The sequence below is a fragment of the Vulpes lagopus genome, chromosome 7, assembly GCF_018345385.1.
Source record: "Vulpes lagopus strain Blue_001 chromosome 7, ASM1834538v1, whole genome shotgun sequence".
Taxonomy (NCBI): domain Eukaryota; kingdom Metazoa; phylum Chordata; class Mammalia; order Carnivora; family Canidae; genus Vulpes; species Vulpes lagopus.
This window is the reverse complement of record NC_054830.1, coordinates 25,286,353-25,300,629: the sequence shown is the minus strand read 5'-3', so window position 1 is coordinate 25,300,629 and position 14,277 is coordinate 25,286,353. Positions and strand designations below refer to the sequence as shown.

The following is a 14,277-nucleotide window of genomic DNA, read 5'->3' as shown; positions in this document are numbered from 1 at the left end:
AGTTTTGGGGAAAAAACAACAACTAAGTCTTGGGAACTTTTCTTTAGATTAAAACTTTTAAAAATTAATCTTATTTTTTTAATTGTATTTATTTATTCATGAGAGACACACAGAGAGAGAAAGAGAGGCAGAGACACAGGCAGAGGGAGAAGCAGGCTCCATGCAGGGAGCCCGACGTAGGACTCGATCCCAGGTCTCCAGGATCAGGCCCTGGGCTGAAGGCAGCGCTAAACCGCTGAGCCATCCGGGCTGCCCTTAATTTATCTTATTTTTAAACAACTGTGTATTAAAACCAATATTTATCATTTGCTTTAAATCATTTTAAATTTTCTTATAAATAGAGCTAAAGGGCCAATTGATTGTGAATCACTGAAAAATGATCTATCAATACAAGCTAGAAAGGCAGAAGAGAAGATAATGAATACATGGTATCCAAAGGTTATAAATCTTTTTACCAAGAAGGAAGCTCTAGAAACCATCAAACCTGAAAAGTTGGATGCATTTTATAACTGTGTTTCCACACTTATGTCAAATCAGGTAAATATATTTTATATATCTTAAATAATGTTAATAAAATTAGTTTATGATTTTATTTTATTATTTTTTAAGTTTTTATTTGAATTCCAGTTAGTTAATGTGCAATGCAATATTAGTTTCAGGTGAACAATATAGTGACTCATCACTTCCATACAACAGTCAGTACTCATCACAAGTGTATTCCTTGAACCCCATTACCTATTTAACCCATTCCTCCACCCTCACCCCCCCATAACCATCAGTTTGTTCTCTATAGTTTAGGGTCTGTTTCTTGGTTTGCCTCTCTCTCTCTTTTTCCTCCTTTGCTTGATTGTTTTGTTTCTCAAATTCCACATATGAGTGAAATAGTATGGTATCTCTGTTTCTCTGACTGACTTATTTCACTTGGCATTATACTCTCTAGCTCCATCCGTGTCATTGCAAATGGCAATATTTCATTCTTTTTTATGGCTGAGTAATATTCCATTTATGTAAATATACCACATATTCTTTATTCTTTTATCTATCTATGGACACGGGCTGCTTCCATAATTTGGCTATTGTAGACAATGCTGCTATAAGCATTGGGGTGCATGTATCCCTTTGAATTAGTACTTTTTATTCTTTGAGTAAATGCCTAGATGTGCAATCACTGGATTGCAGGGTAGTTCCATTTTTAACTTTTTGAGGAGCCCCCATACTGTTTTTCCATAGTGGCTGTACCAGTTTGCATTCCCAAAAACAGTGCAAAATTGTTCCCCTTTCTCCACACCCTCCCCAACAGCTATTGTTTCTTGTGTTGTTGATTTTAGCCATTCTGACAGGTGTGAGGGGATATCTCATTGTGGATTTGATTTGTATTTCCCTGATGATGAGTTATGTTGAGCATCTTTTCATGTGTCTGTTAGTCATTTGTATGTCTTCTTTGGAAAAATGTCTGTATCTTCTGCCCATTTCTTAATTCGATTATTCATTTTGGAGTGCTGAGTATAAAACTGGTGTTTTAGTTTATTATTTTAAATAAAATTCTAATTAGATATAGTGGTAGGTAATTGTTTTGAAATAAGTTTAAAATATCTTTAGCATAATTGTGTTTAAATTAGTTTAGCATAAAATACTTCATTTCTGAAGCAATATAAAATAAAAAGAAAGTCTAGAAGTATGTGTCAATATTATAAGTGATTACTGGGCTCATGCATAAGGGCTATCAACTATCCATAGGTTTATTGGAGAATATTCACAAAGGACTATTTTAGTAAACATTTAAAAAAGATTTTTATTTATTTTATTCATGAGAGACAGAGAGACGGAGAGACATAGGCAGAGGGAGAAGCAGGCTCCATACAAGGAACCCAATGTGGGACTTGATCCTGGGACTCCAGGATCATGCCCTAAGCCGAAGGCAGATGCTCAACTGCTGAGCCATCCAGGTGTCCCCCTAGTAAACATATTTGAACATATGAAATTCCAAGTCAGTTGATTCTCATTTTTTTCTCAATAAAATTTTGGTTTGAAATGGAATTGATCATCTTTAAAGAATATTAATTTATATTAATTATATATTTATAGGCTCCTCAAATTTTTACTATTGTAGAAATACAATTCTATAAAAATAGTTTTGAATAAAACCTTTCCCTTCTGGAAAATATCTCCTAAGATTCTATGAATTTTTCAATGTATCCTTAAAAGGACACATTTAATATCTAGTATATAATCCTGTAATTAATATATACATTATTTTCTTTTTACGTTTATCCTCTTAAGAGGACTATGATTATTTGATAAGAAGTAGAGATGAGGAATATTTTGAAGATGGTTTTAGATATATTTATTTGTTTGGCTAAATTTCCAATAGTTGGTTCTACATAGGAATGCATTATTCAGGGGCACCTGGGTGGCTCAGTTGGTTGGCATCCTACGCTTGGTTTCAGCTCAAGTCATGATCTCAGGGTTATGAGATAGAGCCCCCATTTGGGCTCTGTGCTCAGTGTAGAGTCTGCTTGAGATTCTCTCTCCCTTTGCGCCTCCCCACTCTCTCTAAAATAAATAAATAAATAAATAAATAAATAAATAAATAAATAAATAAATAAATAAAATCTTTTTAAAAATAATGCATTATTCATACTTTGGCAACTTAGTGTGCACATTTCTAAGTCCAGTGGCTTCACACTCACCTAGTGATATGCTGGAAATCCAGCTTTGGGGATGAGGGAGAAAAGCCCTAATTTGTACTGTTTGCCAATTTTCTAGTGTAAATATTCTCACTGTGGCAATTTTCAGGCATCCAAGGGATTAATAACTGGCTCATAGAAGTCTTCAATATTTAACAGTTGACACTAGGAGATAGCTCTAGCATACCACCGTCCTTCACCTTATATGCCTGTCACCCCATATCACCCTCACCCTCAAGTGGCTGGCCTTTCCTCCCATTAGTATTTACCATGTTGTTTAATTTTCTGAAATGTTTTCTGTAACAGGGAAAGAATTACTAAAGAATGTGGAAGATTCTGAGTTGCCATATTAACCCTGTTGATATTTGGGAGGCCTGAATGGCTCAGTGGTTGAGAATCTGGCTTTGGCTCTGGTCATGATACCCGGGTCCTGGGATCAACTCCCGATAGGAGCCTGCTTCTCCCTCTGCCTATGTCTCTGCTTCTTTCTCTGTGTCTCTCATGAATAAACAAGTAAATAGTCTTAAAAAAGATTATTGATATTCTATAAAAAATTAAAGTTTGCATATATTGTTCCATTTATTGTTTTAGACTACATTTAGTAGGAACATATTGTGCTGAAGATAATTTTGAGGGCTAAATGGAATGATAGAATGGCTTAGTTATAGGTAATAGCTCACTGATTTTGAACTAAAGGTTAAAAGGTTAAAGGTTGAATTTGTAAATTCTAAAGTAACAATTTATTACATCATGCAGCTAAAGGACTTCTTAAAGAGAACTGTAGAAGGATTTGTAAAACTCTTTGACCGAGAAGATCAGCAAGGGCTGCCAATATTTAAGATGGAACTGACATTTGATGATGATAAAATGGAATTTTATCCTACCTTTCAAGATTTGGAAGATGTTGTTTTGGGTTTGGTAGAGCGAATAACTGAAGCTCTGCAGGTATTCCACCAACCTTATCCACTGGGCTTCTTTATATGGATCTCTTTCAACATTTTAAACAGTTGAAACTATAAAGTGGACATAAAATGTCCATAACATAAAATGTTAAGTTAGAAAGTGCTTTCTCTTTGATAAAGTCCCTGGATAGAAATGATGTTTTCCTTTTTAGAACTTTTATTACAGTTAGGAATAGGTATTTATGGGCTCATTTCATCTTCCCTAGTTAGTTGTGAGCTTCTTAAGGATGAGATCCACATCATGCTTGTTTTTTCTACTTTCTAGTATAATCACTTAGACATTATAGTTATTCAATAAATACTTATTGAATGATAGAAAACTAACTCAAGTTTTTATACTAGACTACAAACTATACAATTTTATTTTATTTTATTTTTTGAGATTTATTTTTAAGTAATCCAATGTGGGGCTGGAACTCCCAACACCTGAGATCAAGAGTCACATGCTCTACCAACTGAGCCAGCCATGCACCCCAAACTATACAATTTTAAATCATTATTTTGAATCAAGTTGTCTTTTTTTGGTGGGGGGGGGCACTGAAATCTGAAATGAATGTTTAAAATTATAAGATCTATGTATAGACCAATTGCACAGATATTTATTTCATAAATTATCATTTTAATTTTTGTTAGAATGTCCAAACAGTTCCCTCTTGGCTATCAGGAGCTTCACCATCCGTAAATCTTGACACACAACTTCCTGAACGTGTGTTACAATGGGCTCTTACGACACTGAAGTTGGCAGTACATTATAACTTAGAAGGTGCAAGAAAACATTATGAGACATACGGTATATATCACAAATATAATATTACACCCTTTTATCATAAAAGAATACCGTTTTTATTTTTACTGGAAATTGGTCAAATATTTGATTGTCTGGGGCTGTCATGAAAAAGCAGAAAGAGCCAGAAGTGAGCATTGGCATGGCTTTTGGCAGAATCAAAGCATGAACCCAGGAAGCTTGAATTCTGTTGTCTAGTCCAAAGTGTAAATGTTAACAGGAGCAGAGTAATAAAGCCAAAAGGTAGAGAGAAGAGATGTTGGAATAAGGAGAAAGCTAAAACAAGTTTTAAATTAATATAGTTTTAAAGATAGTTTTGAAGAGACTGCAGCTCAGTTTTACAGTCTCTAAGTGTGTATGGGGTCAGGAGATAGTTATTTGACATTCTCTTAATCAAAACCTTCTATTAACTGGTTTGTCTGCACCTCCAAATTATTGTAAGGTCATTATATATACACTCTTGTCTTTATTTTAAAATGCCAATGTTCAACCTGGTTTGCTTGCTTAGGTCTATTTTATTCTTTTCCTAGTAGTGTATGTTAGTTCTCTATTAATAATATTTAATTGAATAGTCTACTCCTTTCCATGACCATATCAAAAAGTGCTTTATCTTTTTGAATGGGTCTTATTACTGAGATTTACATTAGATTATTAATTTTCAGTTGAAAAATACAATTGGCTTCTTGATGGGACCGCAGTTGAGCTGATAGAGACTTTTCAGGCAGAAGATCATACTTTTGATGAATACACAGATGTAAGTGGTAATTCTGTTCTACATTAATGCCTTTGACTTTCTTTTTTTAATTAGGGCTTTTTTTCCTGGAAGGTAAGTGCTTCAATTAAAGTTAATAGAATTTCTTATTCAGAATATCATTATAGTAAACTTATAGATTCACCAAATAATTTCTTTAGTCATTCATGTATTCATTCATTGCTTCAACAATTACATTCAGACACCTAACAAGATTTTGGTGGTGGAAAGATGAATAATACATACACATTGCCCTCAGGAGCTGATGTTTGGCCTGCAAGCCAGACAAATGAGTAACAATAATGACATATGGAGATAAGTACTGGAATGGAGGTGTAAACAAAGTATTGTGGAAGCACAGAAGTGGGAATGATTGCTTCTGCTTTGGAAGATTGGTGAAGAGTTCTTGAAGAAGTGAGAAGTGAGCGAGGCTTTGAAGTAGAAGTCTATAGTGGAGAAGACAGGGACTGTAACATGAACAAAGACCAAAAGGGCTTAGGGGTGTTCAGAGACTATCAAATGAACCCAAAAGCTGAATACTAGGTAACAGGGATGCAGTACATAGCAGATTTAGAATATGAAGGTAGACATGTGGGATAATTTTAGAGTATCTTTGCTCAAGAGTTTGTACTTTGTTTTGAAGGTTTTTAGCTATGCAAGTGATATACTTGGATCTGAATTGTAAATGCTTTTTTAAAAAATTTTAAGCTTATAGGAAGATTTTTCAATCTTGCCTCGGAAATAATGCTTTTGCCTCAGTGGGTTCATTACCCTATGGTGCGTTTGGATTGTGAAGATTTGAAGACAGGCCTAACAAACAAAGCAAAAAACTTTGCAAATATATTACTAAACAACATAGCTTCAAAACATAGAAAAGAAAATGAATGGTAAGTAGAAGTAATTGCTAAACTCAGAATTATAGAGTAAAAAGAAATATTTTGCTAATAATAATTCTTGGTTGAAGTAAGAGGGATGCGTGGCTGGCTCATTTGGAAGAGCCTTGACTCTTCATGTCGGGATCATGAATTTGAGCTCCACGTTGGATGTAGAGATTAATTACTTAAATAAAATACATAAGCTTTAAATTAAAAAAAGATTAAAATATAAGTGTTTACAACTTTCTCTTCATAGTTGCCTCTTAAGGAATATCCTTTGTAGTCCCAATGGTCTGTTTTTTATGTGTTTGTTTGATACAGTTTGAGAGTTGTTTTGAGGCAACCCAGGATTTTTTTTTTAAAAAGAAATTGAAATAAAACAGTGTTTGGATACAGGTTGCATGAAAATGGAGAGATTAGACTTTCAATGATATTGGAAACATCTGGTATTGTTCCTGACCCCAGTATTTACTTGTGTCACCTGCTTATTTTCGTTATCTGTAAAATAGAGACAGCAGTACCTACTTTGCAGAGTGGCTGTAAAATTAGATTCACAAACCAGTGTCCTGTTGTCTGAATATGTCATGCAGATATTTTTATTTGTCTCATGCTGTATTTTATTTTGTTTAAGTACATTTTTTTTTGGTTTAAGTACATTTTGAATTGACTATCAACATTTCAAAATTAGGAGATTTTACATATAACATACACACACACACACACACACACACACTCTCTCTCTCTCTCTCCAGATCTCCTACTTTTCTTGAAAAAGTGGGAAGACTGTACCACGTTGGGCCTTCAGTGGTAAATGGAGCTGAGAAGCAGTTTTCGTTTTACACAGGGAATATGTCCTTTCATTTGTTCACCCACTGCTCATGCAATTCATCATCCAACTCATTTAACTTATTTGTTATCTGTCTGGGCCCCAAGGAATCTTAGCTTGTAACCTTTGTAAAGATTAAAACTAATATATATATAAAGCACCAGCACAGTGCTGGGAATATGGTACTCAATCAATGTTAGCTAGTGTGTTTATTTTCCCAGAAGCAATGTGAGAAAATCATGTGCTTTGGAATCAGAAAGACTTGGATTTGAATACTGACTCTTCAATGAACTAGTTCTATGACTCTAGGCAAATCACTTAATTTCTTTGAGCCTCACCTGCTGTGTCAGGTGTGAAAAATAATACCTTCCTTGTAGGACTAGTGTCAGATTACAGATAACATTTGTAAAGTATCTGGCACCATACTTGGCATAGAATAAGTGCCCAATTAAGGGAGCTATCATATCAATAAATATTTTTAAATGAACAGAAAATACATGACTGTCAAAAAGTCAAGTATTATCAGGCATACTTTGTACAAAAATATACTACTACACAAAAAGATATCAAAGATGGCATGGCATTCGTTTCTAACAATCTCATTGAATAAGAGCAATGACGATGCCATAATCAAAAAATGATTTATGTTTAACATGACAGTTTTTTGTTATTTATTTTTTGCAGTATACATGACTTTTCTGGAAAATTCTATTACTTCCAACAAAATAATTCTTACTATAAACCCATGACGTAAGAGCAGCTGAAAAGTTATCTAGTTCATTCTTTGTTTTCTATTTAAATTCCACACTTGACCTAGATAACACCAAAAGGAGGAAATGTGTGCCACTAAGTAAAGTAAAAGTTATTAAATAAATGAATAATAATCATTAAAGAGCAATTTGATTGCTCACAATTTGGTTTAACATCTGCTTGGGCCACCTTGCTCTCAATCATTTTGTTTGCCTCCTTGTCTTTTGCTGTAATGTCTTTCCCAAGGGACTTAGATTCTGCTCTAGCAAGAATAAGTGTCTCCACAGGATCACCTGTCTTTTTGTCATTATCCACTTTAATGAATTCCTCCTAAATTTTTGATAATCAAGAATAAACAATCAAGCTCTATGTGATCTCAGTTTTGCTTACCTCTCCAGCCTCATTTTATGTCCCCTTCTTTGTATTCATATTGGCCTGCTTGCCATTCTAAGTATGCTCTATATCACACTGCTTAACTGGGTAGTTCAAGAGTTAAAGAGATTTGTAGAAAAAAATTTTTTAGTATGTCTTAATTTCCACATGAAAATGTTACCTCAATTTTGTAGATTTTGTAGATATAAGATGTATGCTGAGTTATAACAGATAAATTGTCCTTAAATGTTTTAAGACATCTTAGTGTCTTAATATTTTAAGGATATCACAGTTCATATTTTACAATAATCATAATATAACACACACGTATTGAGTATGATATAGCATTAATTACCATAGCCATAGTAAAGCAGAGTATTATGTCAGTATTTGCAGTGATTTTGAAGCAATTAAGGAGCATGCATTAAAAGTCCCTGGAACAACAGAAGAGATGATGGATCTGATAGCTTATGTAGAGAAATCCCGGACTATAGGGATTCAAGAGTTGGCTTTACGGATCAAGGTAAGAATCTTTTAATTTGTATGTTTTAAATTAGTTTCTTTTTATTGTGAAATATGATAAACATATTGAAAATATGTAAAACATAGTTAAACTGAGTTATAAAGTACCCACCTGGGCAGCCTGTATGGCTCAGTGGTTTAGCGCTGTCATCTGCCCAGGGTGTGATCCTGGAGACCCCAGATAGAGTCCCGCCTGGATCAGGCTCCCTGCATGGAGCCTGCTTCTTCCTCTTCCTGTGTCTCTGCCTCTGTGTGTGTGTGTGTGTGTCTCAAGAATAAATAAAAATCTTTAAAAAAAAAAGTACCCACCTATAATGCCATGACTAAGTTAAGAAATAGGATATTGCCTGGACCTCTGAAGCCCTCTGTGAGTGACTTTCTGATCATAACTGCTTCTCTCCCTCTCTGCCCTAGAAGTTTCCCTTGGTTTCCACAGTAATCACACTTTTTTATTCTTTTGTGCCACCAACTATGTGTGCATCCTCAAACAACATGAGCTTAAAAATTTTTCTTTCTTTTATAATTTACATTTAATAGTATACTTATGCCTTCCCAAGCACAAGATTGTATACCCATTCACCTATATTGTACTCTAATTCATTGTTTGAAAATGTGAAATATAACACACATACCCCAAATTGAATAAAACATAAATTGTGCAGTTTAAAATGTTATAAAGTAAACACCCCATAATTATCACCCAGGGAAGAAACGGAACCTTGCCAACACATTAGAAGCTCATCATATTTGCCTCTTTTTCCTGGATGTGTACACTATCCTGACTTTTGTGATAATTGCTTCCTTGCAACTTCTTTATAGTTTTACTGTCAAAATATGCATTCCTAATCAATATAATTAATTTTTGTCTCATTTAGATCTTTATATAGAGTCACACTGTTTCTATTCTTTTGCATCTTGCCAACATTATGTTAGTAATGCCATGCCATTGTTTCTTAGCTTCATTTTCATTGCTGTCTTATACTTACTATTATATAACCATACAATAACTTGTTATTTTAGTTTTATTGTTCTGGATATTTGGTTTGTTTCTACTTTTGCTATTAATAGCAATACTGCTGGGAACATTTCTGTACATGTATCCTGGTTTATATATTCATGCATTTCTCCTAGATATTATAACATATTTATTTTCACCTTTACTAGCTAAGGCAAAACTCTTTTCTAAAGTAGTTTCAGGTCGCCTGGGTGGCTCAGCGTTGAGCATCTGATTTGGCTCAGGGCCTGATCTTGGAGTCCTGGGATTGAGTCCCACATTGGACTTCCTGCATGGAGCCTGCTTCTCCCTCTGCCTATGTCTCTGCCTCTCTCTCTGTGTGTCTCTCATGAATAAATAAATAATATCTTAAAAAAAAAAAAAGTTTCGGGCAGCCCCGGTGGCGCAGTGGTTTAGCGCCACCTGCGCAGCCCAGGGCGTGATCCTGGAGAACCTGGATCCAGTCCCAGGTCCGGCTCTCTGCATGGAGCCTGCTTCTCCCTCTGCCTGTGTCTCTGCCTCTCTCTCTGTGTCTCTATGAATAAATAAATAAAATCTTAAAAAAATAGTTTCAATTTTATACTCCTACCAGCAGTGTACGAGTCCTACTATTTTACACCCTTACTTATGCTTGCTCTTGTGAGATATTTTAAATTTGCCAGGCTGTTGTCTTAACTATGGACAACAAACTGATGGGAGGGAGGTGGGTTGGGGGTGGTGAGGGAAATAGGTGATGGAGATTAAGGAGTACACTTGTTGTGATGAGCACTGGGTGATGTATGGAAGTGTTGAATCACTATATTGTTCACCTAAACTAATATTACACTGTCTGCTAGCTAAATGGAATTTAAATAAAAACTTTAAAGAAAAAAGAATAATTGCTGTTCTGTTAGGTGGAAATCATTGTATTTTTAATTTGCATTTTCCTGAAGAAAAATGAATTTGAATACTTTTCATATGCTTTTTTTTTTAATTTTTTTTTTATTATTTATTTTATGATAGTCATACAGAGAGAGAGTGGCAGAGACAAGGCAGAGACATAGGCAGAGGGAGAAGCAGGCTCCAGGCACCGGGAGCCTGACGGTGGGATTCGATCCCGGGTCTCCAAGAGCGCGCCCTGGGCCAAAGGCAGGCGCCAAACCGCTGCACCACCCAGGGATCCCTTTTCATATGCTTTTTAAAAATAATTTTTTATTACAAAAGTAACAATGACAGTAGAGAAGTAGGAGGTACAGAAAAACAGTAAGCTGACCAAAAACACAAAACATGTTCCTACTTAATAGAAAACTGAGGGATTCCTGGGTGGCTCAGCGGTTTTAGCGCCTGCCTTTGGCTCAGAGCGTGATCCTGGAGTCCCGGGATTGAGTTGCGCATCAGGCTCCCTACATGGAGCCTGCTTCTCCCTCTGCCTGTGTCTCTGCCTCTCTCTCTCTCTCTGTGTCTCTCATGAATAAATAAATAAAATCTTAAAAAAAAAAAGAAAATTGAGTATCATATTTTTGACTTAAGATTACATCAAAATGAAAAAAAGGATTTTATTGTAAACATGTTTGACTTAAGATTGAAACAAATATGAAACATAAAAATGTATTTTTGAATATTTAAATTTACAGGTTTAGATGTGTCAAGAATAAGTAAATTATTTAACCATTCACTGTTGGATATTTAAGATGCCTCCAGTTTTCTTTTTTTTTTCATTTCTTAATTTATTTTTTTAATTTACTTTTAAGATGCCTCCAATTTTTTTAAAATTTAAATTCAATTAATTAACATAATTATTAGTTTTAGAGGTGGAGTTCAGTGATTCATCCGTCTTTTTTTCTTCATTGCTTTTTATTTATTTATTTATTTTAAAGATTTATTTTTATTTATTTATGATTGACATAGAGAGAGAGAGGCAGAGACACAGGCAGAGAGAGAAGCAGGCTCCATGCCGGGAGCCCGACGCGGGACCCGATCCCGGGACTCCAGGATCGCATCCTGGGCCAAAGGCAGGTGCGAAACCGCTGAGCCACCCAGGGATCCCCTGCTTTTTATTTCTATAAATAATATTTAGAGAAGCATATTGGTAGCCACGCCTCAAAGTTTGTCATTAACAATATGTCCAATGTCTTCACAAATGCTCCCCCACACAGAAGGACTAATCATAAGATCCAGGCTGTGATTGACCTCAACACAGACTTCTTCTGAGCTGAAAGATTTCTTGTTTCATTTGGAATCTCATATGTTCCGTTTTGCATTTGAACACTGTATGTCATATTTCCCCATTAAACTACAAGTATTATGATTATATTATGAAAAAATAGTATATGACTATTGGGGTATTTCAAATTAACAGATACCTCAGATATTCCCATGTTAACAAGTGGGGAAATGAATAACACCTATTTGAAGTCTTCAGAAATGCAAGTGATTCATCAGTTTTATATAATATCCAGTGCTCATTACATCACGTGCCCTCCTCAATGTCCATCACCCAGTTACCCCATCCTCCCACCCACCTCCCTTCCAGCAACGCTTAGTTTCCTTCCTATGATTAAGAGTCTTTTACAGTTTGTCTCTATGATTTCATCTTGTTTTTTTATTTTTCCCCTTTCTGCCCCTATGATCCTCCGTTTTGTTTCTTAAATTCCACATATGAGTGAGACCATATGATAATTGTCTTTCTCTGATTGGCTTATTTCACTTATCATAATAACACCTAGTTCCATCTATATTATTGCAAATGGCAAGGTTTCATTTTTTATGGTTGAGTAGTATTTCATCAATATATATATATGTACTTATATATATAATAGTACTTCTAGTACTATTTTTTTTTACTTCTAGTACTATTGAAATACTTTTATATATATATACATACCACATTGATATAGATATATATGTTATTTAGATATATAATAAATATTATATATATGTATGTGTGTATGTGTGTGTATATATTTACACACACACATATATACATGTACATATACATATACATATATACATATATACATATATGTACATATATACATACACATATATATACATATACATATATACATATATACATTGATATAGATATATATGTTATTTAGATATATAATAAATATTATATATATGTATGTATGTGTGTGTATATATATACATACACACATATATATACATGTATATATACATATACATATATACATATATACATATATACACATACATATATACATACATGTATATGTATATATACATACACATATATATACATACACATACATATGTATGTGTGTATGTGTGTGTATATATATATGTATGTGTGTGTGTGTGTATATATATATATATATATATATATATATATATATATATATCCATTCATCTGTCAATGGACATCTGGGCTCTTGCCATCTTGCCATTGTGGACATTGCTGCTGTGAACATTGTGGTGCAGGTGCCCCTTTAGATCACTACATCTGTATCTTTGGGGTAAAAAACCTAGTAGTGCAATTGCTGGGTTGTATGGTAGCTTTATTTTAAACTTTTTGAAGACCATTTTCCAGAGTGGCTACACCAATTTGCATTCTTACCAACAGTATAGGAAGGTTCTCCTTTCTCTGAGTCCTCGCCAACATCTGTCATTTCCTGACTTGTTCATTTTAGCCATTTGACTGGTATGAGGTGGTATCTCATTGTGGTTTTGATTTACATTTCCCTGATGCTGAGTGATGTGGAATATTTGTTCATGTGTCTATTGGCCATTTTTATGTCTTCTTTGGAGAAATATCTGTTCATGTCTTCTGCCCATTTCTTGATTGGATAATTTGTTCTTTGGGTGGTGAGTTTGATTAGTTCTTTATAGATTTTGGATACTAGCCCTTTATCTGATAAGACTTTTCCAAATATCTTCTCCCATTCTGTTGGTTTTCTTTTGGTTTTGTCTCCTGTTTCCTTTGCTATGCAAAAGCTTTTTATCTTGATGAACTCCCAGTATTTCATTTTTTGCCTTTGTTTCCCTTGCCTTTGGAGACACATCTAGTTGCTGTGTCCAAGGTCACAGAGGTTGCTGCCTCTGTTATCTTCTAGGATTTTGATGGATTCCTCTCTCACATATAGGTCTTTTATCCATTTTGAGTCTATTTTTGTATATGGTATGAGGAAATGGTTCAGTGTCATTCTTCTGCATGTGGCTGTCCAATATTCCCAACACCATTTGTGGAAGAGATGGTCTTTTTTCCATTGGATGGTCTTTCCTGCTTTGTCAAAGATTAGTTGACCATAATGTTGAGAGTCCATTTCTGTATTCTCTATTCTGTTCCGTTGATCTGTTTGTTTTTGTGCCAGTACCGCACTGTCTTGATGATTATACCTTTGTAATACAGCTTGAAGTCTGGAAATGTGATGCCACCAGTATTGTTTTTCTCCTTCAATATTCCTTTGGCTATTCAGGGTCTTTTCTGGTTCCATACAAATTTTAGGATTGTTTGTTCCAGCTCTGTGAAAAAAGTCAATGATATTTTGATAGGGATTACATTGAATGTATAGATTGCTCTATACATATAGAATGTATAGATTGTATCTTGTAGCATAGATATTTTATTAGTTCTTCCAATACATGAACATGGAACCTTTTCCATTTCTTTGTGTCTTCCTCAATTTCTTTCATGAGTGTGCTAGAGTTTTCTGAGTACAAATCCTTTACTTCATTGGTTAGGTTTATTCTTAGGTTTCTTAAGGTTTTTGGTGCAATTGTGTGTAAATGGGATTGACTCCTGAAGTTCTCTT

The 14,277-nt window shown here is 34.5% G+C and overlaps 1 protein-coding gene across 1 annotated transcript in view; it reads left to right on the top strand.

The window, feature by feature from the left end:
• The window catches only part of DNAH12 (dynein axonemal heavy chain 12), a 215,192-nt gene that overhangs the window by 16,099 nt on the left and 184,816 nt on the right, over nt 1-14,277 (top strand). Inside the window, exons 8-13 of the mRNA XM_041762972.1 lie at nt 342-537; nt 3,444-3,632; nt 4,283-4,439; nt 5,096-5,187; nt 5,893-6,071; nt 8,395-8,530. Of these exons, the coding sequence (XP_041618906.1) occupies nt 342-537; nt 3,444-3,632; nt 4,283-4,439; nt 5,096-5,187; nt 5,893-6,071; nt 8,395-8,530 (949 nt within the window). The remainder of the gene's footprint in view (nt 1-341; nt 538-3,443; nt 3,633-4,282; nt 4,440-5,095; nt 5,188-5,892; nt 6,072-8,394; nt 8,531-14,277) is intronic.